This window comes from Oncorhynchus mykiss, chromosome 15, assembly GCF_057628025.1.
Source record: "Oncorhynchus mykiss isolate SJ-2025 chromosome 15, ASM5762802v1, whole genome shotgun sequence".
NCBI lineage: Eukaryota > Metazoa > Chordata > Actinopteri > Salmoniformes > Salmonidae > Oncorhynchus > Oncorhynchus mykiss.
Window position 1 is genome coordinate 39449552 of NC_143036.1, and position 25920 is coordinate 39475471.

General features: G+C 40.1%; 1 protein-coding gene across 3 annotated transcripts in view; it reads right to left on the reverse strand.

Moving 5' to 3' along the window:
• Window positions 1–25920, reverse strand: part of LOC110490041 (N-chimaerin) — a 69470-nt gene that overhangs the window by 11883 nt on the left and 31667 nt on the right. For all 3 annotated transcript variants that reach the window (XR_002468646.3, XM_021563139.3, XM_021563141.3), the window contains 2 exons: window positions 6207–6284; window positions 4463–4547 (listed from right to left, as the gene is read on the reverse strand). Coding sequence is in view for 2 of the 3 variants with exons in the window: in XM_021563139.3 (XP_021418814.1) it covers window positions 4463–4547; window positions 6207–6284 (163 nt within the window). In the remaining variant the exon portion in view is untranslated. The remainder of the gene's footprint in view (window positions 1–4462; window positions 4548–6206; window positions 6285–25920) is intronic.

Consider the following 25920-nt stretch of genomic DNA (forward strand, 5'->3'; position numbering starts at 1 on the left):
CGAAGTAATTACAATTTAGCAATTAACACTAGAGTGATAGATGTGCAAGTAGAAATACTGGTGTGCAAAAGAGCAGAAAAAAAACATATGGGGATGAGGTAGGTAGCTGGTTGGATAGGCTATTTACAGATGGGCTGTGTACAGCTGCAGCGATCGGTAAGCTGCTCTGACAGCAAACGCTTAAAGTTAGTGGGGGAGATATGTCTCCAACTTCATTTTTGCAATTCGTTCCAGTCATTGGCAGCAGAGAACTGGAAGAAAAGGCAGCCAAAGAAGGTGTTGGCTTTGGGGATGACCAGTGAAATATACCTGCTGGGGTGGGTGTTGCTATGGTGACCAGTGAGATGAAATAAGGTGGGGCATTACCTAGCAAAGACTTATAGATAACCTGGAGCCAGTGGGTTTGGCGACAAATATGTAGCGAGGACCAGCCAACGAGAGCATACAGGTCGCAATGGTGGGTAGTATAAGGGGCTTTGGTGACAAAACGGATGGCACTGTGATAGACTGCATCCAATTTGTTGAGTAGAGTGCTGGAGGCTATTTTGTAAATGACATCGAAGTCGAAGATAGGCAGGATAGTCAGTTTTACGAGGGTATGTTTGGCAGCTTGAGTGAAGGAAGCTTTGTTGCGAAATAGGAAGCCGATTCTAGATAACATTTTGGATTGGAGATGCTTAATATGAGTCTGGAAGAAGAGTTCACAGTCTAGGTATTTATAGTTGTCCACATATTCTAAGTCAGAACCGTCCAGAGTAGTGATGCTAGGTGGGCGGGCGGGTAGGGATTGGTTGAAGAGCATGCATTTAGTTTTACTAGCATTTAAGAGCAGTTAGAAGCCACGGAAGGAGTGTTATGGCATTGAAGCTCGTTTGGAGGTTTGGCATATCTATTTATTATGGCCATCGAAATGTTAGCTATTAAAATCAGATCCAACAGTAATATGAAGGGATTAGAAATACAGGGCTTAAAAACAATTGTCATTATATGCCGATTCATGTTTTCTTTTAAATCCACAAATGGTATGCCTCAGAGGATCTAGATAATTTTACTAACCTCACCCTGATTAACTCTATAGTCATGTCTCAGTTTACCTATTTGCTTATGGTCTTGCCTACACCTAGCAAACAGTTTTTTAAAGTATATGAGGAAAAACATTCAAATTTTATTTGGAATAGCAAGTCTGACAAAATTAAAACACGCCTATTTATAAAATGAATATGAATTTGGAGGGAAGAAATTCTTAAACGTTAAAGCATTAGACCTCTCACTAGAGGCTTCTGTCATACAAAAGTTATACTTAAATCCAAAATGGTTCTCTAGCAAATTAGTAAGAATGTCTCACCCTTTGTTCAAGAAACACCTTTTTCCCCTTTATTCTGATTACAACCTCTCACCTTCAGTAATTTGAAAAGGAAATCTCCCGAATATTGCTATTTTTAAAACAAGCCATAGAAAGTTGGTTGCAATTTCAATTTAAATTGTCCAGAAAAAAACAAAAAAAATAAGGTATAAGTGGTGGAGTTGTCATACATGCAGCCAACTAAAACATATGAAAATGTCTGCTCTACCCATAATTACAACCAACTAATTGCGGCATTACCGCAAACATGTAAGGGGAAAGTGGAAGTGAGAAAAAGTCTGGCAGCCCTGCATTAAAGACCATAATTGATTGTGATAAATAAAAAAAGTACCCCAGTTTAATTTACTGTAAGGACCAAAAAATTGACAGCCATGCCATTAAGATAACTAAATAGTTGGGAAGAGATTTTTGACTCACCGATTCCATGACACATTGTTTATGGTAATACGACGCCAGTTTCAAAACACAATTAAAATGATATACAATTCTTGCAACTAACAGAATGTTATTTATATGGAAGATACAACATTCCCAGCTCTGCAGATTCTGCTGCGAAGAGACAGAATCATTAGATAATTTGTTTTGGTACTGTCCATATGTAGCCTGTTTTTGGTCACAGGTCCAGGAATGACTGAATAATTGCAATATTTACCTGGAGCTAACCTTGCAGATAGCACTACTGGGCGATCTGAAAAGTCATAGTCAATCGATCAATAATATAATAACACTTTTAGTAAAAACGTTTATTTTCAATCTGTAGAAACAATGAGAATAGAAAGGTTCAGAACTTTTGTGAAACATCACAGCACAGTTGAAAAACATACGGCAAATAGAAATCCAATATGGATGGTGTTAAGAGATATTTGGGAGGGGTTAAATGGAGCTGAAGGTTGGGACTAATAACAACATACTGTTCCCGTTAAACATTTATAGGTTAAGAACCTTTCTGAAAGAGTACAGTTTTCAAGATATGGCAAACCAGATGGACATCATAAATATATGGAAGGTTGAGGTTAGAGGAAGGACAAGAGTTAAAAACAAAAAAAATCAAACAATTGTAAAATACTGTCCATAAAAGCTTGAAATACAGGCCTAAGAGTTGTTCACTAGTTTGCTCCAATTGGGGGAGGGGTGGAAGGGTAATAAAGGAAATATTTTTTATAGATATGCATTTATGTATGTAAAAAGAATATGGGGGATTGGAAGTTATGCAGACAATTACATTGATGGAAGCAACAATCTGCAATATTAAAGCTGATCTACACCCTAAATAAATATTACAAATAAAAAAAGCAAAAGGGTGGCTACTTCGAAGAACCTAACATTATCTGATTTGTTTAACAATTTTTTGGTTAATACATGATTCCATGTGTTATTTCATAGTTGATGTCTTCACTATTATTCTACAACGTAGAAAATAGTAAAAATAAAGGAAAACTAGTGACGATTTAGAATTAGCTTGACTTGAGTTACTGCCCTGATGACAGACGGCTTCATCAACAGTTGTGTTATGTGAAAAGTTGTATTAAAAAAACAAATAACGTTTTTAGAAACAAGTAGGTTAATTACCCAGCCAAGCAGATACAAGTAGTTGTAGTAATTTTGGTTGTGAAAGGCATCATAAAAAAGCTTTGCCCTTCATAACAATGCAATTTACCACTTGATTAAATAAAATAACAATAATGAAGGCTATATACTGTACTGGTACTGAGTCAATGTGCGGGGTACAGGTTAGTCGTACATGTAGGTAGGGGTAAAGATAATAGATAATAAAAAGCAAGTAGCAGCAGTGTAAAAACAAAATGGGGGTGGAGGGGGTCAATGTAAATAGTCCGGGTGTCCATTTGATTAATTGTTCAGCAGTCTTATGGCTTGGGGGTAAAAGCTATTAAGGAGCCTTTTGGTCCTAGACTTGGCGCTCAGGTATCGCTTGTCGTGCGGTAGCAGAGAGAACAGTCTATGACTTGGGTGACTAGAGTGACAATTTTTTGTGCTCTCTTCCACCGCCTAGTATATAGGTCCTGGTTGGCAGGAAGCTTTGACCCAGTGATGTACTGGGCCATATGCACTACCCTCTGTAGCGCCTTGTGGTCGGATGCCGAGCAGTTGCCATACCAGGAGGTGAAGCAACCGGTCAGGATGCTCTTGATGGTGCAGATGTGTAACTTTTTGAGGATCTGGGGACCCTTGGCAAATATTTTCAGTCTCCTGAAGGGGAAAATGTGTTGTGCCCTCTTCACAACTGGCTTTGTGTGTTTGGATCATGATAGATCGCTGGTGATGTGGACACCAAGGAACATGTTCGGCCTCACTTTTCCTGTAGTCCACAATCAACTCCTTTGTCTCGTTCACATTAAGGGCCTACCGACCACTGCTGTGTCGTCAGCAAACTTAATGATGGTGTTGGAGTCGTGTTTGGCCACGCAGTCATGGGTGAACAGGGTGTACAGTAGGGGATTAAACACACCCCCCTGAGGGGCCCCAGTGTTGATGCCTACCCTTACCCGTGTAAATGTGATATCAGCTTTTTTATTTAATACATTTGCCAACATCTCTAATCACCTGTTTTTGCTTTGCCATAATGGGGTAAACAATTTAATCCATTTTACAATAAGGCTGTAACATAACAAAATGTGGAAAAAAGTCAAGGGGTCTGAATACTTTCCGAATGCGCTGTTGGTTTGAATTTGTTTACCCTAAAATAAAGGTTAAACAAAAATAAAACGGCAGTCAAGCACCCAAGCTAACTGGCTAACATTGATTAGCTTGCTAGCTACTTTAAATACAAAAATGAGAGAACAGATCACACTGACCATTTTACTCACCTTTCCAGAGCTGGTTAGACTATTTTCATGTTATCAAGAGGGTTAGTGATAGTCACTTACTGGCAACATTTCAATTCATCAATTATTCTGCGCTCTGCCACTCTCACACCAGAGAGCTCTGTACTCGAAATAGATGACCAGAGTGAAGTTACAAATGCCCTGTAGACACTTGTATGGTGCTGTATGTGACATCTCCTCAAAACCAGGTTCAAATTAGCTGTGTGTAAAAAGACAAAACACAAAGATCACAGTTCGCTTCCCACCTTCCCTTTACCTGCACATTTCACTCCCTGAGCGATGAGGCCCCACATGAAGTTGGCACAATATTCACACCAGTGGGGTCCCCGGAAGGTGTGCACCTGCAGGAGAGAGGAAGAAAGGATAGAAAACTTGGTCACTTTCTTACTGGATGGAAGGATAGATGGACATACTTGGCCTTCCCCTGGCTCTCCACAGCCTGCGCACACTGAAGGAGCCAAATTGGTAATAATCCCTGTGAGAGAGATAAGCAGCGCTAGAAAGCAGACTGCCAAGTCTTAATGGTGGTTGGAGTGTGGCGGGAGTGTTTGTGAGTACCATGGTTGACAATGCCAGGATTATCATTGAAATCTAAAACGGGACCACATCACAAACAAATGCCTAGTTCTGCCAGGTAATGGCGAGACCAATCAGAAATGTTCAACATTTATCTCCAGTGAAAAACACGGTGGACTCATAAGATTTTACTCTCATGATTACCCAAAAATTTAAATAATAAAATAAAATCACACCTGGTTTTAGATTGTTATTTTGGGAATGGGAACGTGGAGGATAGGCCTCTTGTGCAAATTACAAGATAAACAACAGCTGTGACATAGCGAAGCACTTGAGTGAGTTGAGTGCGCAATTACTTTCCCGAAACGGATGACACAAAGAACTGGATTTGTTATCCTTTTCATGCCCTGCCTCCAGTCCACTTACAATAGAGACAATAGAGACTCATCGAAATTGCAACAAGTGGTTCCGTGAAAATTGAATTTAAATCAGAAGCCACTGCCAGATTTCTGGATTGGGCTGCGCTCAGAGTATCCTGCCTTGGCAAATCGAGCTGTTAAAACACTGATGCCCTTTGCAACCACGTACCTGTGTGAGAGTGGGTTCTCGGCCCTCACTAGCATGAAAACTAAATACAGGCAAAGATTGTGTGGGGAAAAAGATTTAAGACAGAATCTTCAATACAACCCAACATTGCAGAGTTATGTGCATGATTCCAAGCACACTCCTCTCACCGGTGGTGAGTTATTCACAATTTTCAATTAACTTTTATTTGTTATGTAAGATAGCTAAATAAAGAGCAAAACTATTGATTATTATGTGCGCCCTGGTCCTCTAAACGCTCTGTCACTTCCCACGAGCCAGTTTGTGACAAAAATGCACTCATTATGTTTAATAAATGTATCGTATAGTGTGTGTGGCAGGCAACAAACAACATTTGAGAGTGCTCGAGGTTGAATGTTTGAAGGGGTACGGGACTATAAAAGTTTGGGAACCACTGCTCTAGTGAAATTATATCTGGCTGATGGCTGAGATTATTTTAGGAGAAGATGGTTGTTGCGTTTGACTGGTAAGAGATGTGATTAGCAAGAGGAGGCTGAATTCTGTGAGGGTTCCCAAGCGTCTGCCTAGGCAGAATGGAAATAAGGGCTGTGTTGTGTTCTGTCAGGTAGCTTTGCTACCTCACCCTCTCCACATTTATATGAGCTACCCACGACAGGTCCGGTAGCAAGTCAGACTGAGGACAGTTGCTGAGGACTAATACAAACCCTCCTCCTTCACGACTATTCAAAATCCTGCTCACTGGTCGGAAAGCCGATCAGATATATTTTTTTATTAAGTTCCTGGCAATTCTCCACCTCTGGCATATTCTACGTTTTTGGAATGACAATCAAACAACCTCAAATGTGATACAACCACCGTAAAGGCAGTGAAAAAGGAAGAGGAAAAGTAAGAAGCGCTGAACAGGTAGGTTCAGGTCTTACCTTGAAATTGTGGACTTTCTCATACTTGGTCGTGTGGACATTGTCCTTCAGGGTGGCTCGACGTACCAGCGAGGTGAGCTGTGAATAGGCAAACAGTTTGAGAGGTTTCCAGAAGGTGGCAGGGGACTTCTGGGTCCCTGACCCCATCCTCAAACCCAGGCTGTGGCAAGAAGGTCATTCTGCGCCCCCTTCTTAGGCTTGTGTACCAGAGACTTCTTCCCCTCCCTGACTATGTACAACATGGTGGGTGGATTCTCAGAGAACAGCTGAAGTGATGCCTACTTGGAGGACTGACAGAACTGGAGCGCAAGCTCAGGGAAGTCAACTCGGAGCAGCTCAGAGCTAGCCTGTACTCAGCACCGCTGCTGGCATCATTCAAATCAATGCAGCAGGTAAACCAAAACAAGCCAACGCACTCATTATCACAACAGCAGCAGGTAGAATCCACTAAGAATGCAAAGATCTGAAAGGAAAAAAATTAAAGTAGTTGGAGTATTCTTTTAAATAACAGTGCCACATAGTTTTGTCCTTACCCTGACCAGCACAGGGTTATGTTTGAAACAAGATTATTCCTAAAAAAAAATCCAGCTTGACTGTGTGCATCTATGCAGATGAGGTGTGGCGGAGTTAACCCGCTCCTCCCTATGTCGCACTGATACTGTCACTGGTGCTCAGACAAAACCCAGAGTGAATACAGGCCATGGGGGGGAAAGCAAGAGAGTGAGTGCGGGTGGAGCATTGTGTCACTGTGGAATTTGTCTCACATTAAGAATAGTCCAATCAGAGAAAAGAACAGGCTCGGCTTTATCAACAGTGCTATAGTATATTCCTATTACCCCACAGGTAGAGTGAGTGAGATATGAGAGGACTGAATGCTCAATCCAGCTCAATGTTCCTTGACGCTGCCACTGTCATTCCAGGGTTGAGACTGAGCATTAACAATCTTAATGCTACAAAAACACATCATAGAGAAAAAAATCATTACAAATCCCCAAATGTTAGGATATGGTGCAATCTACTAAGTCCTACATGGTTGTAACTTTCAGAGTGAAAAACAACAATATCGGATCTGCATGTATTCAAAACGGCTATTTACCAAAAAATGTCATGTTACACAACAGAGCTTCCTTTCTATTAGTTAAAGAACATCATAATAATAATCATAATAATCATAATTTTAAACAAATGTGTTAGTGTTAGTGTTCTCCACGTAGTGGCTGTGAACGAACCCATTCTGTGTGAGGTGTAAAATGGAAAAACATTTACATTTCACACCTGTACAGGTTACCCATTTGTAAATAAATGAAACATGAGTATATAAGCACCCCCTAATTATTATATTATTATTACAGTTGATCTAGGGCTATAATGCACAGTGGTGCTGTTTAAAATGCCTCAATGACTGAGCAGCCATCCACTCAAAATGGCACTCAAATCAGACAGTGCTGCTCCACTCCAGTCCAATGTGGCAGAACAGCATTCGCCTCAATGGGAATATAAGGTCATCATGATGAAATTGAGTGCTAGACTGGATTGTTGCATCCACTACAATGTGGAAAACTCAGTTCCCACATATAATAGTTGGATTTAGAAGGTGGGTTGCTATGAATACACCATGATCCAATATAAATGATATACAGTGCATTCTGAAAGTATTCAGACCTCTTTACTTTTTGTTGCGTTAGAACCTTATAAAATGTATCAAATTGTTTCCCCCCCCCCATCAATCTACCCACAATACAACATGACAAAGAAAAAAAACAGGTTTTTAAAAATGTTTTCAAAAAAAATTGAATTATCACATTTACAAGTATTCAGACCATTTACTTTATTGAAGCACCTTTGGCAGTGATTACAGCCTCGTGTCTTCTTGGGTTTGACGCTACAAGCTTGGCACACCTGTATTTGGAGAGTCTCCTATTCTCTGCAGATCCTCTCAAGCTCTGTCAGGCTGGATGAGGCGCATCGCTACACAAGTATTTTCAGGTCTCTCCAGAGATCTTCGATCGGGTTCAAGTCCGGGCTCTGGCTGGGCCACTCAAGGACATTGAGACTTGTCCCGAAGCCACTCATGCGTTGTCATGGCTGGGTGCTTAGCGTCGTTGTCCTGTTGGAAGGTAAACCTTCGCCCTAGACTGAGGTCCAGAGCAGGTTTTCATCAAGGATCTCTGTACTTCTCTCCGTTCATCTTTCCCCTCAATCCTGACTAGTCTCCCAGTGTCTGCCACTGAAGAACATCCCCACAGCATGTTGCTGCCACCACCATGCTTCACCGTAGGGATGGTGCCAGGTTTCCTCCAGACGTGACACTTGGCATTAAGGCCAAAGAGTTCAATCTTGGTTTCGTCAGACCAGAGAATCTTGTTTTTATCTGAATAAAATAAAAAAGCATATTTCCCCCTTTCTGGAGCGAGAGTGGCTATACTGAGCGTAAAAGTGATCATTTGAGTTATTTGGCAACTTTAGTTGCGAATGATACAAACCTTTGAATGACTTAGAATACAAAAGTGTGTAGACACCTGCTCGTCAAACATCTCATTCCAAAATCATGGATTTTGTCCCCTCTGTTGCTATAACAGCCCCCCACTCTTCTGGGAAGGCTTTCCACTAGATGTTGGAACATTGCTGTGGGGACTTGCTTCCATTCACCACAAGAGCATTAGTGAGGTCGGGTACTGATTTAGGGTGATTTGGCCTGGCTCGCAGTCAGTGTTCCAATTTATTCCAAAGGTGTTCAACGGGGTTGAGGTCAGGGCTCTGTGCAGGCCAGTCAAGTTATTCCACACCGATCTCAACAAACCATTTCTGTATGGACCTCGCTATGTGCACGGGGGCATTGTCATGTTGAAACAGGAAAGGGCCTTCCCCAAACTGTTGCAAGCACAGGATTTAATTTATGTACACCTAATAGCACCCAATACATCCGTTTATCCTACAGCTATTGTAAGGATAAATCATGAGCCTATACACTGTTAGCACTGAGGTGGTGTGCAATCGTAGGAAGACCACTTTATGCAGCTGCACTATCAGCTCCAATGTAAATAACATAAGAAAGTCTACCTCTGATAATCTTCCCAGTAAAGCATTAAAAACAATCAAGCAACCCAGAAAAGTGCTAAAAACAATTGCCCATAATTAACATATGTAGCCTAAGAAACAAGGTCCATGAAGAATGTGAGATGACTCACATTCTGATCTCTGAAACTCACTTAGATAATACCTTTGACGATACAGTGGTAGCAATATATGGTTATAACATCTACCGAAAATACAGAAATGCCAACAAAGGTGGTGTTGCGGTCTACATTCAGAACCACATTCCTGTAAAGCTTAGACGTTAATGTTAAAATACTGCTGAAGTAATATGGCTACAGCTAGTATCTGGATAGTGAAAGGCTTGATAATTTATGTGATAAACAGAAGTATATTTTCTGGGTGATTTAAATATTGACTGGCTATCAAAGCTGCCCACTAAGGAAAAAAAATGTCAAACTGTAACCAGTGCCTGCAACCTGCATCAGGTTGTCACTCAACCTACCATGGTAGTTACAAACAGCACAGGAATTCAATCAACATGTATTGATCCCATTTTTAAAAACTCTGCAGATATTTGTTTTAAAGCAAATCCATTAAAGTATCCAAATCACGTAGTGATCACAATATAAATAGCCATATCTAGGAAAAACAAAGTTCCATAGGCTGGGCCTGATCTAGTATAAGAGGTCATACAATAAGTTTTGAAGTGATTCATATGCGGATGTAAAAAATATTTTCTGGTATGTGGTTTGTAGTGAGGAGCAACCAGACGCTGCACATGACGCATTTATGAAACAACTTATTCCAGTTACTAATAAAGCACGCACCCATTAAGAAAATGACAGTAAAAACTTAAATCCCCTTGGATTGATGAGGAATTAAAAAATTGTATGGTTGAGAGGGATGAGGCAAAAGGTATGGCAATTAAGTTCTGGCAGCCCAACTGATTGGCAAACGTACTGCAAATTAAGGAATCATGTGACTAAACTAAATAAAAATAAACTACACTATGAAACAAATAAATTATATAAAGAATGATAGGAAAAAGCTACAACTGAAATTACCTTAAATTAAATGTTGGGGGGAAAAAAAGCCAACTCCGCTCCATCATTTATTGAATCAGATGGCTCATTCATCACAAAGCCCACTGATATTGCAAACTACTTTAATTACTTAGGGATGACATGCCAGCAACAAACGCTGACACCACACATCCAAGTATATCAGACCAAATTATGAAAAGACAAGAATTGTACTTTTGAATTATGTAAAGTCAGTGTGGAGGTGGTTATTTTTTTATTTATTTTTGTTTGTCCATCAACAATGACAAGCCACCAGAGTCTGACAATCATGATGGAAAATTACTGAGTATAATAGCAGACTATACTGCCACATCTTCAATTTAAGCCTACTAGAGAGCGTGTGCCCTCAGGCCTGGAGGGAGGATAAAGTCATTCCGCTACCCAAAAAGCCCAGTAAAGCCCCCTTTACTGGCTCAGATAGCCGACCAATTAGCCTGTTACCAACCCTTAGTAAACTTTTGGAAAAAATTGTGTTTGACCAGATTCAATGCTATTACACAGTAGACAGATTGGCAACAGCATTTCAGCATGCTTATAGGGAAGGACATTCAATAAGCACAGCACTTACACAAATGACTGATGAATGGCTGAGAAATTGATTACAAAATTATTGTGGGGGCCATCTTCTTAGACTTCAGTGCATCTTTTGACATTAATGATCATAGTCTGCTGCTGGAAAAACGTATGTGTTGTGGCTTTACACCCCGCCCCCCCCCCCCTGCTATAATGTGGATAAAGAGTTACTTGTCTAACGGAACACAGAGGGTGTTCTTTAATGGAAGCCTATCAAATATAATCAAGTCAGAATCAGGAATTCCGCAGGGTAGCTGTTTAGGCCCCTTGCTTTTTTACATTTTTACTAATGACATGCCACTGACTTTGAGTAAAGCCAGAGTTTCTATGTATGCGGATGACTAAACATGTCAGCTACAACAACTGAAATGACTGCAACACTCAGAGCTGCAGTTAGCTTCAGAGTGGGACGCAAAGGAAAAAGTTTGCTCTAAGTATTTCTAAAACTAAAAGTATTGTATTTGGTTGGGTCAAATCATTCACTAAACCCGAAACCGCAACTTAAACTTGTAATAAATCATGTGGAAATTGAGATGACTAAACTGCTTGGAGTAGCACTAGATTGTAAACTGTCATGGTCAAAACATATTGATGCAGAAGTAGCTAAGATGGGGAGAAGGCTGTCTATAATAAAGTGATGCTCTGCCTTCTTAACAACACTATCAACAAGGCAGGTCCTACAGGCTCTAGTTGTGGCACCTGGACTACTGCTTTGGCAGCAGCTAATGGGGATCCATAATACAAAATCGTCTAGAATGTCATTGTAAGCTGTAACGTTAAGATTTCCCTTAACTGGAACATTATACATTGGGGCAAGTAGCGTTCTCCTGTCATCAGATGGCGAAGAGTGTTTCATCACTCCAGATAATGCATTTTCACTGCTCCAGAGTCCAATGGCGGCAAGCTTTACACCACTCCAGCCGACACTTGGCATTGCGCATGGTGATCTTAGGCTTGTGTGCGGATGCTTGGCCATGGAAACCCATTTCATGAAGCACTCAACGAACAGTTATTGTGCTTCCAGAGGCAGTTTGGAACTGCGTAGTGAGTGATGCAACCGAAGACAGACAATTTTTACGCGCTACACGCTTCGGCGGTTCCATTCTCTGAGCTTGTGTGGCCTACCACTTCGCGGCTAAGCCGTTGATACTCCTAGACATTTCCACTTCAAAATAAGAGCACTTAGTTGACAGGGGGCAATTCTTGCATGGCAGAAATTTGACGAACTGACTTGTTGAAAAGGTGGCGGGCTGAAATTCCACAACATACGGTGATCGCTACATAAATAGTCTATTAAACATTCATGAAAATACAAGTGTCTCACATGTATCGAAATCCTAGAATCTTGCTAATCCAGTGCGTTGTCAGATTTAAAAAAGGATTTACTGCGAAAGAATACGATGCAATTATCTGAGCATAGAGCCCCATAAAAAACTAATTTTAACCAGCACAGGCGTAAAACAAGAAGCTCCCGCGCTGAGGTCTGTTCAACGCTGGTCCGACCAATCTGATTCCACACTCCAAGACTGCTTCCATCACGTGGACTGGGATATGTTTCGTATTGCATCAAACAACAACATTGACAAATACGCTGATTCGGTGAGCGAGTTCATTAGAACGTGCGTTGAAGATGTTGTTCCCATAGCAACAATTAAAACATTCCCAAACCAGAAACCGTGGATTCATGGCAGCATTCGCGTGAAACTGAAAGCGTGAACCACTGCTTTTAATCAGAGCAAGGTGACCGGAAACATGCCCGAATACAAACAGTGTAGCTATTCCCTCCACAAGGCAATCAAACAAGCTAAGCGTCAGAATAGAGACAAAGTAGAATCTCAATTCAACGGCTCAGACACAAGAGGTATGTGGCAGGGTCTACAGTCAATCACGGATTACAAAAAGAAAACCAGCCCCGTCACGGACCAGGATGTCTTGCTCCCAGGCAGACTAAATAACTTTTTTGCCCGCTTTGAGGACAATACAGTGCCACTGACACGGCCCGCAACCAAAACATGCAGACTCTCCTTCACTGCAGCCGACGTGAGGAAAACATTTAAACGTGTTAACCCTCGCAAGGCTGCAGGCCCAGACGGCATCCCCAGCCGCACCTTCAGAGCATGCGCAGACCAGCTGGCTGGTGTGTTTACGGACATATTCAATCAATCCCTATCCCAGTCTGTTGTTCCCACATGCTTCAAGAGGGCCACCATTGTTCCTGTTCCCAAGAAAGCTAAGGTAACTGAGCTAAACGACTTCCGTCATCATGAAGTGCTTTGAGACTAGTCAAGGACCATATCACCTCCACCCCACCTGACACCCTAGACCCACTCCAATTTGCTTACCGCCCAAATAGGTCCACAGACGATGCAATCTCAACCACACTGCACACTGCCCTAACCCATCTGGACAAGAGGAATACCTATGTGAGAAAGTTGTTCATCGACTACAGCTCAGCATTTAACACCATAGTACCCTCCAAACTCATCATCAAGCTCGAGACCCTGGGTCTCGACCCCGCCCTGTGCAACTGGGTACTGGACTTCCTGACGGGCCGCCCCCAGGTGGTGAGGGTAGGCAACAACATCTCCACCCCGCTGATCCTCAACACTGGGGCCCCACAAGGGTGCGTTCTGAGCCCTCTCCTGTACTCCCTGTTCACCCACGACTGTGTGGCCACGGACGCCTCCAACTCAATCATCAAGTTTGCGGACGACAACAGTGGTAGGCTTGATTACCAACAACGATGAGACGGCCTACAGGGAGGAGGTGAGGGCCCTTGGAGTGTGGTGTCAGGAAAATAACCTCACACTCAACAAAACTAAGGAGATGATTGTGGACTTCAGGAAACAGCAGAGGGAACACCCCCCTATCCACATCGATGAAACAGTAGTGGAGAGGATAGCAAGTTTTAAGTTCCTCGGCATACACATCACAGACAAACTGAATTGGTCCATCCACACAGACAGCATCGTGAAGAAGGCGCAGCAGCGCCTCTTCAACCTAAGGAGGCTGAAGAAATTCGGCTTGTCAGCAAAAGCACTCACAAACTTCTACAGATGCACAATCGAGAGCATCACCGCCTGGTACGGCAACTGCTCCGCCCACAACCGTAAGGCTCTCCAGAGGGTAGTGAGGTCTGCACAACGCATCACCGGGGGCAAACTACCTGCCGTCCAGGACACCTACATCACCCGATGTCACAGGAAGGCCATAAAGATCATCAAGGACAACAACCACCCGAGCCACTGCCTGTTCACCCCGCTATCATCCAGAAGGCGAGGTCAGTACAGGTGCATCAAAGCTGGGACCGAGAGACTGAAAAACAGCTTCTATCTCAAGGCCATCAGACTGTTAAACAGCCACCACTAACATACCTTAAGGGAACATTTCGGCATTTCGTGTATGATCAGTGAGAAAGTCCATATTGCAAATGTACGGTCCCTTACCCGACGTCCGAAATCGTTTGTAAAATTTGCGGTCGGCGTCGGGACGTGCGGTAGGGCCGGACCTACCGGGAAGTCGTCGAATGAACTTTGTCGGACTTTCGGTTCCCGTTTAAAAAAAAAAACAAGTTTCGGACCGTTTTTCCGCCGTCCCGGACACTCCCACCAGATGGCATACGGAATCATATGGCAATTTGGCAAAACATCACGAATCGCGACGGGGCCTTATCTCAAAAACTGAAAATATTTCGAAGCCGAAACTTGGCGAGCGTAGGTTTGGCTCAAGGGGCAGTTGGCCCCGAACGGGATGGCGTCTAGGCCTCGACGGTTTTTGAGCTACGGCCATTTTTCTGGGATTAAAGGCTTAAAATGGAAGTAGAGAAATTATTTTTCCACTTCGGGTCAAAGCCAAGGAGCCTCCGGTGTCAATAAAAAAAGAACCAGCCATTTATCTATCGTCATTTAAGAGAAACGGAACAATGACAAATTGGTGATGGTCACAAATAGGCGTTTTTTTTTTTCAACGGTTACAGATCCAGTTGCAGGGTGTTCATACGAATCTTTTTAAAGTGTGCTGCGGAGCTCTGCGACATTTCTGTGATTTTCTATGATTTTCTGAAATAACACAATAACCGACCATTAGAATAGTAGGCCCAAAATGAAGCCTGCCCCACAATGTCATTTGCTTTTGAGTGACAGTGAGAGAACCGTTAGGGTGAGAAGAAAAATTCCACCACTTGAATGTTCCTAAGGTCCTCCCGATCTCAACAAGCCTAACCTTGACCGTGTGGCATTAACCCTTCACAGTAAAACAGGGTTTTTTGATCTCACAGATTACAGTGTCATCTCTCCCCATAGGAATACATTGCCTGCACCCCTAATTTCAACCTGAGGCCTATGTGGGTTATGAATGCCGTATGAACCTGTCTTCGGTACCAGTCCATCAGGCCACTATGAGGTCTACCTGTGTCGATTCTAAGCTTCCTGGACCAACCGGAAGTGGTTCAAATGCCCCTAAAAGTGTTTACCCATACACTGCATGCAGTTTGATAGACATAGTGCATTCAACCCTGTGTAGATCAGTCAATTCTTAACGTAAGGACTTAAAACTCAGGATTCTGTAACAGCATACCCCAATGAGGATATGTGTTGATTTATAACTTCCTGTGCCAACCGGAAGTGCCATAATTGGTGTCTCAGGGGCTGTTTCGAAGGGTTAAAAAATTCAGATCTGTCCAAAACTTCATATATGTGATTAGGCAACCCCCATGAACTGTAAATCAGTCATTTTTCCCAAAAAAAATCAAAGGAAAAAAAAATTGCACTAAAACACAACTTGGATGGAGGGACGTATTGGGGTGCGTAGAGACAGACAGTGGCTGCAATAGTTAGCTTTGTTCGAGCTAAAAAAGAACGGTCGGACCTAGAGTTCCGAAACTTTAGAAACCTGTTCTAGACCTCCGGGCCATGGTGCGTGGCGAGTTACGTGGCTCTAGACGGTTCTCGGACCGAGAAACAGCCTCTTACATTCGCAATAACTTCAATTCATTTTTGCATCACGAAAATGACGACGTTTAGAAAAGTCTCAGAGACGCAAGGCTAGGTGCGTTGAAACCGGCTCGGCCCATAGAGACGGACCCCAAAGTTTCTGTCCGATAGCTCGTTCAAGGACCCCGTAGCAAGGCATGGAAATAAGTGGATTTTCAGCACCAATTAGGGTTTTTCTCGGACACCAAATGACCTATCGAGCCGAAACTCGGGATTCGGGGTCGCCTCACATAGGACTTCACATAATGTCCGAACTGGACCCGCAGCTAGAACGTAACTATGTGTTTTACCTTTTTATTATGTTTTAAACTAGAGGCGCTGTGAATTATGGGACTGCTCTGACATATATGATAGTTGGCATCTAAATGAGTAGGAAACAGTGGGTTTGGTGTCATAATGACATCTAATTGACTGATGGACACTGACTTGCTAGTTGACTTTTGTACATTTGCAATATGTTTAAACAGAGAGGGACCATCACCAAAATGGCATTCTGAAATCAACAAAAAAAATGGCATCACCATAGTCTCCAGACTGTGCTGAGTTCAACGAGCTATCCCGCTTGACCGTAGCTCGCTCGGTCTAGGCGCAGCAACCATTAGAATATTAGGCCCAAAATGAAGCCTGCACCACAATGTCATTTGCTTTTGGGTGAGAGTGAGAGAACCGTTAGGGTGAGAAGAAAAATTCCACCATAGGAATGTTCCTAAGGTCCTCCCGATCTGAACAAGCCTAACCTTGACCGTGTGGCATTAACCCTTCACAGTAAAACAGTGTTTTTTGATCTCACAGATTACAGTGTCATCTCTCCCCATAGGAATACATAGCCTGCACCTCAAAATTCAACCTGAGGCCTATGTGGGTTATGAATGCCGTATGAACCTGTCTTCGGTACCAGTCCATCAGGCCACTATGAGGTCTACCTGTGTTGATTCTAAGCTTCCTGGACCAACCGGAAGTGGTTCAAATCACCCTAAAAGTGTTTACCCATACATTGCATGCAGTTTGATAGACATAGTGCATTCAACCCTGTGTAGATCAGTCAATTCTTAACGTAAAGACTTAAAACTCGGGATTCTGTAAGTGGCCATGTCAATCAAGACATGTGGTGATTTATAGCTTCCTGTGCCAACCGGAAGTGCCATACTTGGTGTCTCAGGGGCTGTTTCGAAGGGTTAAAAAAGTCAGATCTGTCCAAAACTTCATATATGTGATTAGGCAACCCCCATGAACTGTAAATCAGTCATTTTTCCCCAAAAAAATCAAAGGAAAAAAAAATTGCACTAAAACACAACTTGGATGGAGGGACGTATTGGGGTGCGTAGAGACAGACAGTGGCCGCAATAGTTAGCTTTGTTGGAGCTAAAAAAGAACGGTCGGACCTAGAGTTCCGAAACTTTAGAAACCTGTTCTAGACCTCCGGGCCATGGTGCGTGGCGAGTTACGTGGCTCTAGACGGTTCTCGGACCGAGAAACAGCCTCGTACATTTGAAATAACTTCAATTCATTTTTGCATCACGAAAATGACGACATTTAGAAATGTCCCAGAGTCGCAAGACTAGGTGCATTGCGAACGTCTCGGCCCATATAGACAGACCCCAACGTTTCTGTCCGATAGCTCATTCAAGGACCCCGTAGCAAGTCATGGAAAATAGTGGATTTTCAGCACCAATTAGGGTTTTTCTCGGACACCAAATGACCTATCGAGCCGAAACTCGGGATTCGGGGTCGCCTCACATAGGACTTCACATAATGTCCGAACTGGACCCGCAGCTAGAACGTAACTATGTGTTTTACCTTTTTATTAGGTTTTCAACTAGAGGCGCTGTGAATTATGGGCCTGCTCTGACATATGTGATAGTTGGCTACTAAATGAGTAGGAAAAAGTGGGTTTGGTGTCAATTGATATCCATTTGGTGTCATAATGACATCTAATTGACTGATGGACACTGACTTGCTAGTTGACTTTTGTACATTTGCAATATGTTTAAACGGAGAGGGACCATCACCAAAATGGCATTCTGAAATCAACACAAAAAATGGCATCACCATAGTCTCCAGACTGTTCTGAGTTCAACGAGCTATCCCGCTTGACCGTAGCTCACTCGGTCTAGGCGCAGCGACCATTACAATAGTAGGCCCAAAATGAAGCCTGCACCACAATGTCATTTGCTTTTGGGTGACAGTGAGAGAACCGTTAGAGTGAGAAGAAAAATTCCACCACATGAATGTTCCTAAGGTCCTCCCGATCTGAACAAGCCTAACCTTGACCGTGTGGCATTAACCCTTCACAGTAAAACAGTGTTTTTTGATCTCACAGATTACAGTGTCATCTCTCCCCATAGGAATACATTGCCTGCACCCCTAATTTCAACCTGAGGCCTATGTGGGTTATGAATGCCGTATGAACCTGTCTTCGGTACCAGTCCATCAGGCCACTATGAGGTCTACCTGTGTTGATTCTAAGCTTCCTGGACCAACCGGAAGTGGTTAAAATGCCCCTAAAAGTGTTTACCCATACACTGCATGCAGTTTGATAGACATAGTGCATTCAACCCTGTGTAGATCAGTCAATTCTTAACGTAAGGACTTAAAACTCAGGATTCTGTAACAGCATACCCCAATGAGGATATGTGTTGATTTAACTTCCTGTGCCAACCGGAAGTGCCATAATTGGTGTCTCAGGGGCTGTTTCGAAGGGTTAAAAAAGTCTGATCTTTCCAAAACTTCATATGTGTGATTAGGCAACCCCCATGAACTGTAAATCAGTCATTTTTCCCCCAAAAAATCAAAGGAAAAAAAAATTGCACTAAAACACAACTTGGATGGAGGGACGTATTGGGGTGCGTAGAGACAGACAGTGGCTCCAATAGTTAGCTTTGTTGGAGCTAAAAAAGAACCGTCGGACCTAGAGTTCCGAAACTTTAGAAACCTGTTCTAGACCTCCCGTAGATGGTGCGTGGTGAGTTACGTGGCTCTAGAAGGTTCTCGGACCGAGAAACAGCCTCGTACATTTGAAATAACTTCAATTCATTTTTGCATCGCGAAAATGACGACATTTAGAAATGTCCCAGAGTCGCATGACTAGGTGCATTGCGAACGTCTCGGCCCATATAGACAGACCCCAACGTTTCTGTCCGATAGCTCATTCAAGGACCCCGTAGCAAGTCATGGAAAATAGTGGATTTTCAGCACCAATTAGGGTTTTTCTCGGACACCAAATGACCTATCGAGCCGAAACTTGGGATTCGGGGTCGCCTCAGCTAGGCCAACACATAACATAAGAAATGGACCCGCAGCTAGAACGTAACTACGTGTTTTATGGTTTTTTTATGGTTTGTACCGAAGGCGTTGTGAATTTTGGGCCAGCTCTGAAGTATGTAATAGTTGGCTACTAAACGAGTTGGAACAAGTGGGTTTGGTGTCAGTTTGTATCAGTTTGGTGGTCAGAATGATATCTAATTGACTGATGGACTCTTGTCCACTTGACTCTTGTACATTTGCAATATGATTCTATAGTGAAAAAACATCACCAAAAGCGACATTCTGAAATCAACCCAAACGAGCGATTGAGATGACCCAGAATCACTGCAAAGCCATCCCGAGTTCATCGGGCCAGTCAATTTCACATTCCTGCAGGATTTTTATAGCATGACAAATTCGTGATGGTACCTGCCCATTAAAACATATTGCAAATGCACAGTGACTTTGAAAAAGTAAGAAACAAAAAAAAATACATCTAAAATTTTTTGAGCATGACAAATTCGTGATGGTACCTGCCCATTGAAACATATTCCAAATGCACAGTGACTTTGAAAAAGTAAGGAAACAAAACAAAATACATCTAAAAAATTTTGAGCATGACAAATTCGTGATGGTACCTGCCCATTGAAACATATTGCAAATGCACAGTGACTTTGAAAAAGTAAGGAAACATAAACAAATTCGATAAACAAATTCGTGATGGTACCTGCCCATTGAAACATATTGCAAATGCACAGTGACTTTGAAAAAGTAAGGAAACATAAACAAATTCGATAAACAAATTCGTGATGGTACCTGCCCATTGAAACATATTGCAAATGCACAGTGACTTTGAAAAAGTAAGGAAACATAAACAAATTCGATAAACAAATTCGTGATGGTACCTGCCCATTAAAACATATTCCAAATGCACAGTGACTTTGAAAAAGTAAGGAAACAAAAAAAAATACATCTAAAAAATTTTGAGCATGACAAATTCGTGATGGTACCTGCCCATTGAAACATATTGCAAATGCACAGTGACTTTGAAAAAGTAAGGAAACATAAACAAATTCGATAAACAAATTCGTGATGGTACCTGCCCATTAAAACATATTCCAAATGCACAGTGACTTTGAAAAAGTAAGAAACAAAAAAAAATACATCTAAAATTTTTTGAGCATGACAAATTCGTGATGGTACCTGCCCATTGAAACATATTGCAAATGCACAGTGACTTTGAAAAAGTAAGGAAACATAAACAAATTCGATAAACAAATTCGTGATGGTACCTGCCCATTGAAACATATTGCAAATGCACAGTGACTTTGAAAAAGTAAGGAAACATAAACAAATTTGATAAACAAATTCGTGATGGTACCTGCCCATTAAAACATATTCCAAATGCACAGTGACTTTGAAAAAGTAAGAAACAAAAAAAAATACATCTAAAAAATTTTGAGCATGACAAATTCGTGATGGTACCTGCCCATTGAAACATATTGCAAATGCACAGTGACTTTGAAAAAGTAAGGAAACATAAACAAATTCGATAAACAAATTCGTGATGGTACCTGCCCATTAAAACATATTGCAAATGCACAGAGACTTTGAAAAAGTAAGGAAACATAAACAAAAAAACAATCCAAAAAATGTTGGGTAACCAGCTGCATATTTTAGATCACAAGCTTGAATTTTGAGCATGACAAATTCGTGATGGTACCTGCCCATTAAAACATATTGCAAATGCACAGTGACTTTGAAAAAGTAAGGAAACATAAACAAATTCGATAAACAAATTCGTGATGGTACCTGCCCATTAAAACATATTCCAAATGCACAGTGACTTTGAAAAAGTAAGAAACAAAAAAAAATACATCTAAAATTTTTTGAGCATGACAAATTCGTGATGGTACCTGCCCATTGAAACATATTGCAAATGCACAGTGACTTTGAAAAAGTAAGGAAACATAAACAAATTCGATAAACAAATTCGTGATGGTACCTGCCCATTAAAACATATTCCAAATGCACAGTGACTTTGAAAAAGTAAGGAAACAAAAAAAAAATACATCTAAAATTTTTTGAGCATGACAAATTCGTGATGGTACCTGCCCATTGAAACATATTGCAAATGCACAGTGACTTTGAAAAAGTAAGGAAACATAAACAAATTCGATAAACAAATTCGTGATGGTACCTGCCCATTAAAACATATTCCAAATGCACAGTGACTTTGAAAAAGTAAGGAAACAAAAAAAAATACATCTAAAAAATTTTGAGCATGACAAATTCGTGATGGTACCTGCCCATTGAAACATATTGCAAATGCACAGTGACTTTGAAAAAGTAAGGAAACATAAACAAATTCGATAAACAAATTCGTGATGGTACTTGCCCATTAAAACATATTCCAAATGCACAGTGACTTTGAAAAAGTAAGAAACAAAAAAAAATACATCTAAAAAATTTTGAGCATGACAAATTCGTGATGGTACCTGCCCATTGAAACATATTGCAAATGCACAGTGACTTTGAAAAAGTAAAGAAACATAAACAAATTCGATAAACAAATTCGTGATGGTACCTGCCCATTAAAACATATTCCAAATGCACAGTGACTTTGAAAAAGTAAGAAACAAAAAAAAATACATCTAAAAATTTTTGAGCATGACAAATTCGTGATGGTACCTGCCCATTGAAACATATTGCAAATGCACAGTGACTTTGAAAAAGTAAGGAAACATAAACAAATTCGATAAACAAATTCGTGATGGTACCTGCCCATTAAAACATATTCCAAATGCACAGTGACTTTGAAAAAGTAAGAAACAAAAAAAAATACATCTAAAATTTTTTGAGCATGACAAATTCGTGATGGTACCTGCCCATTGAAACATATTGCAAATGCACAGTGACTTTGAAAAAGTAAGGAAACATAAACAAATTCGATAAACAAATTCGTGATGGTACCTGCCCATTAAAACATATTCCAAATGCACAGTGACTTTGAAAAAGTAAGAAACAAAAAAAAATACATCTAAAATTTTTTGAGCATGACAAATCCGTGATGGTACCTGCCCATTGAAACATATTGCAAATGCACAGTGACTTTGAAAAAGTAAGGAAACATAAACAAATTCGATAAACAAATTCGTGATGGTACCTGCCCATTAAAACATATTCCAAATGCACAGTGACTTTGAAAAAGTAAGGAAACAAAAAAAAATACATCTAAAAAATTTTGAGCATGACAAATTCGTGATGGTACCTGCCCATTGAAACATATTGCAAATGCACAGTGACTTTGAAAAAGTAAGGAAACATAAACAAATTCGATAAACAAATTCGTGATGGTACCTGCCCATTGAAACATATTGCAAATGCACAGTGACTTTGAAAAAGTAAGGAAACATAAACAAATTTGATAAACAAATTCGTGATGGTACCTGCCCATTAAAACATATTCCAAATGCACAGTGACTTTGAAAAAGTAAGAAACAAAAAAAAATACATCTAAAAAATTTTGAGCATGACAAATTCGTGATGGTACCTGCCCATTGAAACATATTGCAAATGCACAGTGACTTTGAAAAAGTAAGGAAACATAAACAAATTCGATAAACAAATTCGTGATGGTACCTGCCCATTGAAACATATTGCAAATGCACAGTGACTTTGAAAAAGTAAGGAAACATAAACAAATTCGATAAACAAATTCGTGATGGTACCTGCCCATTGAAACATATTGCAAATGCACAGTGACTTTGAAAAAGTAAGGAAACATAAACAAATTTGATAAACAAATTCGTGATGGTACCTGCCCATTAAAACATATTCCAAATGCACAGTGACTTTGAAAAAGTAAGAAACAAAAAAAAATACATCTAAAAAATTTTGAGCATGACAAATTCGTGATGGTACCTGCCCATTGAAACATATTGCAAATGCACAGTGACTTTGAAAAAGTAAGGAAACATAAACAAATTCGATAAACAAATTCGTGATGGTACCTGCCCATTAAAACATATTCCAAATGCACAGTGACTTTGAAAAAGTAAGAAACAAAAAAAAATACATCTAAAAATTTTTGAGCATGACAAATTCGTGATGGTACCTGCCCATTGAAACATATTGCAAATGCACAGTGACTTTGAAAAAGTAAGGAAACATAAACAAATTCGATAAACAAATTCGTGATGGTACCTGCCCATTAAAACATATTCCAAATGCACAGTGACTTTGAAAAAGTAAGGAAACAAAAAAAAATACATCTAAAAAATTTTGAGCATGACAAATTCGTGATGGTACCTGCCCATTGAAACATATTGCAAATGCACAGTGACTTTGAAAAAGTAAGGAAACATAAACAAATTCGATAAACAAATTCGTGATGGTACTTGCCCATTAAAACATATTCCAAATGCACAGTGACTTTGAAAAAGTAAGAAACAAAAAAAAATACATCTAAAATTTTTTGAGCATGACAAATTCGTGATGGTACCTGCCCATTGAAACATATTGCAAATGCACAGTGACTTTGAAAAAGTAAGGAAACATAAACAAATTCGATAAACAAATTTGTGATGGTACCTGCCCATTAAAACATATTCCAAATGCACAGTGACTTTGAAAAAGTAAGAAACAAAAAAAAATACATCTAAAAAATTTTGAGCATGACAAATTCGTGATGGTACCTGCCCATTGAAACATATTGCAAATGCACAGTGACTTTGAAAAAGTAAAGAAACATAAACAAATTCGATAAACAAATTCGTGATGGTACCTGCCCATTAAAACATATTCCAAATGCACAGTGACTTTGAAAAAGTAAGAAACAAAAAAAAATACATCTAAAAATTTTTGAGCATGACAAATTCGTGATGGTACCTGCCCATTGAAACATATTGCAAATGCACAGTGACTTTGAAAAAGTAAGGAAACATAAACAAATTCGATAAACAAATTTGTGATGGTACCTGCCCATTAAAACATATTCCAAATGCACAGTGACTTTGAAAAAGTAAGGAAACAAAAAAAAATACATCTAAAAAATTTTGAGCATGACAAATTCGTGATGGTACGTGCCCATTGAAACATATTGCAAATGCACAGTGACTTTGAAAAAGTAAGGAAACATAAACAAATTCGATAAACAAATTCGTGATGGTACCTGCCCATTAAAACATATTCCAAATGCACAGTGACTTTGAAAAAGTAAGAAACAAAAAAAAATACATCTAAAATTTTTTGAGCATGACAAATTCGTGATGGTACCTGCCCATTGAAACATATTGCAAATGCACAGTGACTTTGAAAAAGTAAGGAAACATAAACAAATTCGATAAACAAATTCGTGATGGTACCTGCCCATTAAAACATATTGCAAATGCACAGTGACTTTGAAAAAGTAAGGAAACATAAACAAAAAAACATCCCAAAAAATGTTGGGTAACCAGCTGCATATTTTAGATCACAAGCTTGAATTTTGAGCATGACAAATTCGTGATGGTACCTGCCCATTAAAACATATTGCAAATGCACAGTGACTTTGAAAAAGTAAGGAAACATAAACAAAAAAACATCCCAAAATTTTTTTTTTTGGGTTACCAGTTGCATATTTTAGATCACCAGGTGCACATTTCAGGTCACCAGGTGCACATTTCAGATCACCAGGTGCACGGAGGAAAATATTTACTTTTGACTTTGACTTTTGACTTCCTATGACATCATATTGCAAATGGAGAAAACATATGCCTTATGCACAAGTAAAACAAAAAGAAATATGTAATACAAGTTGACCAAGGTATAGTTTGAGCAAAGTAAAGTTTGAATTTTGAGCATGACAAATTCGTGATGGTATCTGCCCATTAAAACATATTGCAAATGCACAGTGACTTTGAAAAAGTAAGGAAACATAAACAAATTCGATAAACAAATTCGTGATGGTACCTGCCCATTAAAACATATTCCAAATGCACAGTGACTTTGAAAAAGTAAGGAAACAAAAAAAAAATACATCTAAAAAATTTTGAGCATGACAAATTCGTGATGGTACCTGCCCATTGAAACATATTGCAAATGCACAGTGACTTTGAAAAAGTAAGGAAACATAAACAAATTCGATAAACAAATTCGTGATGGTACCTGCCCATTGAAACATATTGCAAATGCACAGTGACTTTGAAAAAGTAAGGAAACATAAACAAATTCGATAAACAAATTCGTGATGGTACCTGCCCATTGAAACATATTGCAAATGCACAGTGACTTTGAAAAAGTAAGGAAACATAAACAAATTTGATAAACAAATTCGTGATGGTACCTGCCCATTAAAACATATTCCAAATGCACAGTGACTTTGAAAAAGTAAGAAACAAAAAAAAATACATCTAAAAAATTTTGAGCATGACAAATTCGTGATGGTACCTGCCCATTGAAACATATTGCAAATGCACAGTGACTTTGAAAAAGTAAGGAAACATAAACAAATTCGATAAACAAATTCGTGATGGTACCTGCCCATTAAAACATATTGCAAATGCACAGAGACTTTGAAAAAGTAAGGAAACATAAACAAAAAAACAATCCAAAAAATGTTGGGTAACCAGCTGCATATTTTAGATCACAAGCTTGAATTTTGAGCATGACAAATTCGTGATGGTACCTGCCCATTAAAACATATTGCAAATGCACAGTGACTTTGAAAAAGTAAGGAAACATAAACAAATTCGATAAACAAATTCGTGATGGTACCTGCCCATTAAAACATATTCCAAATGAACAGTG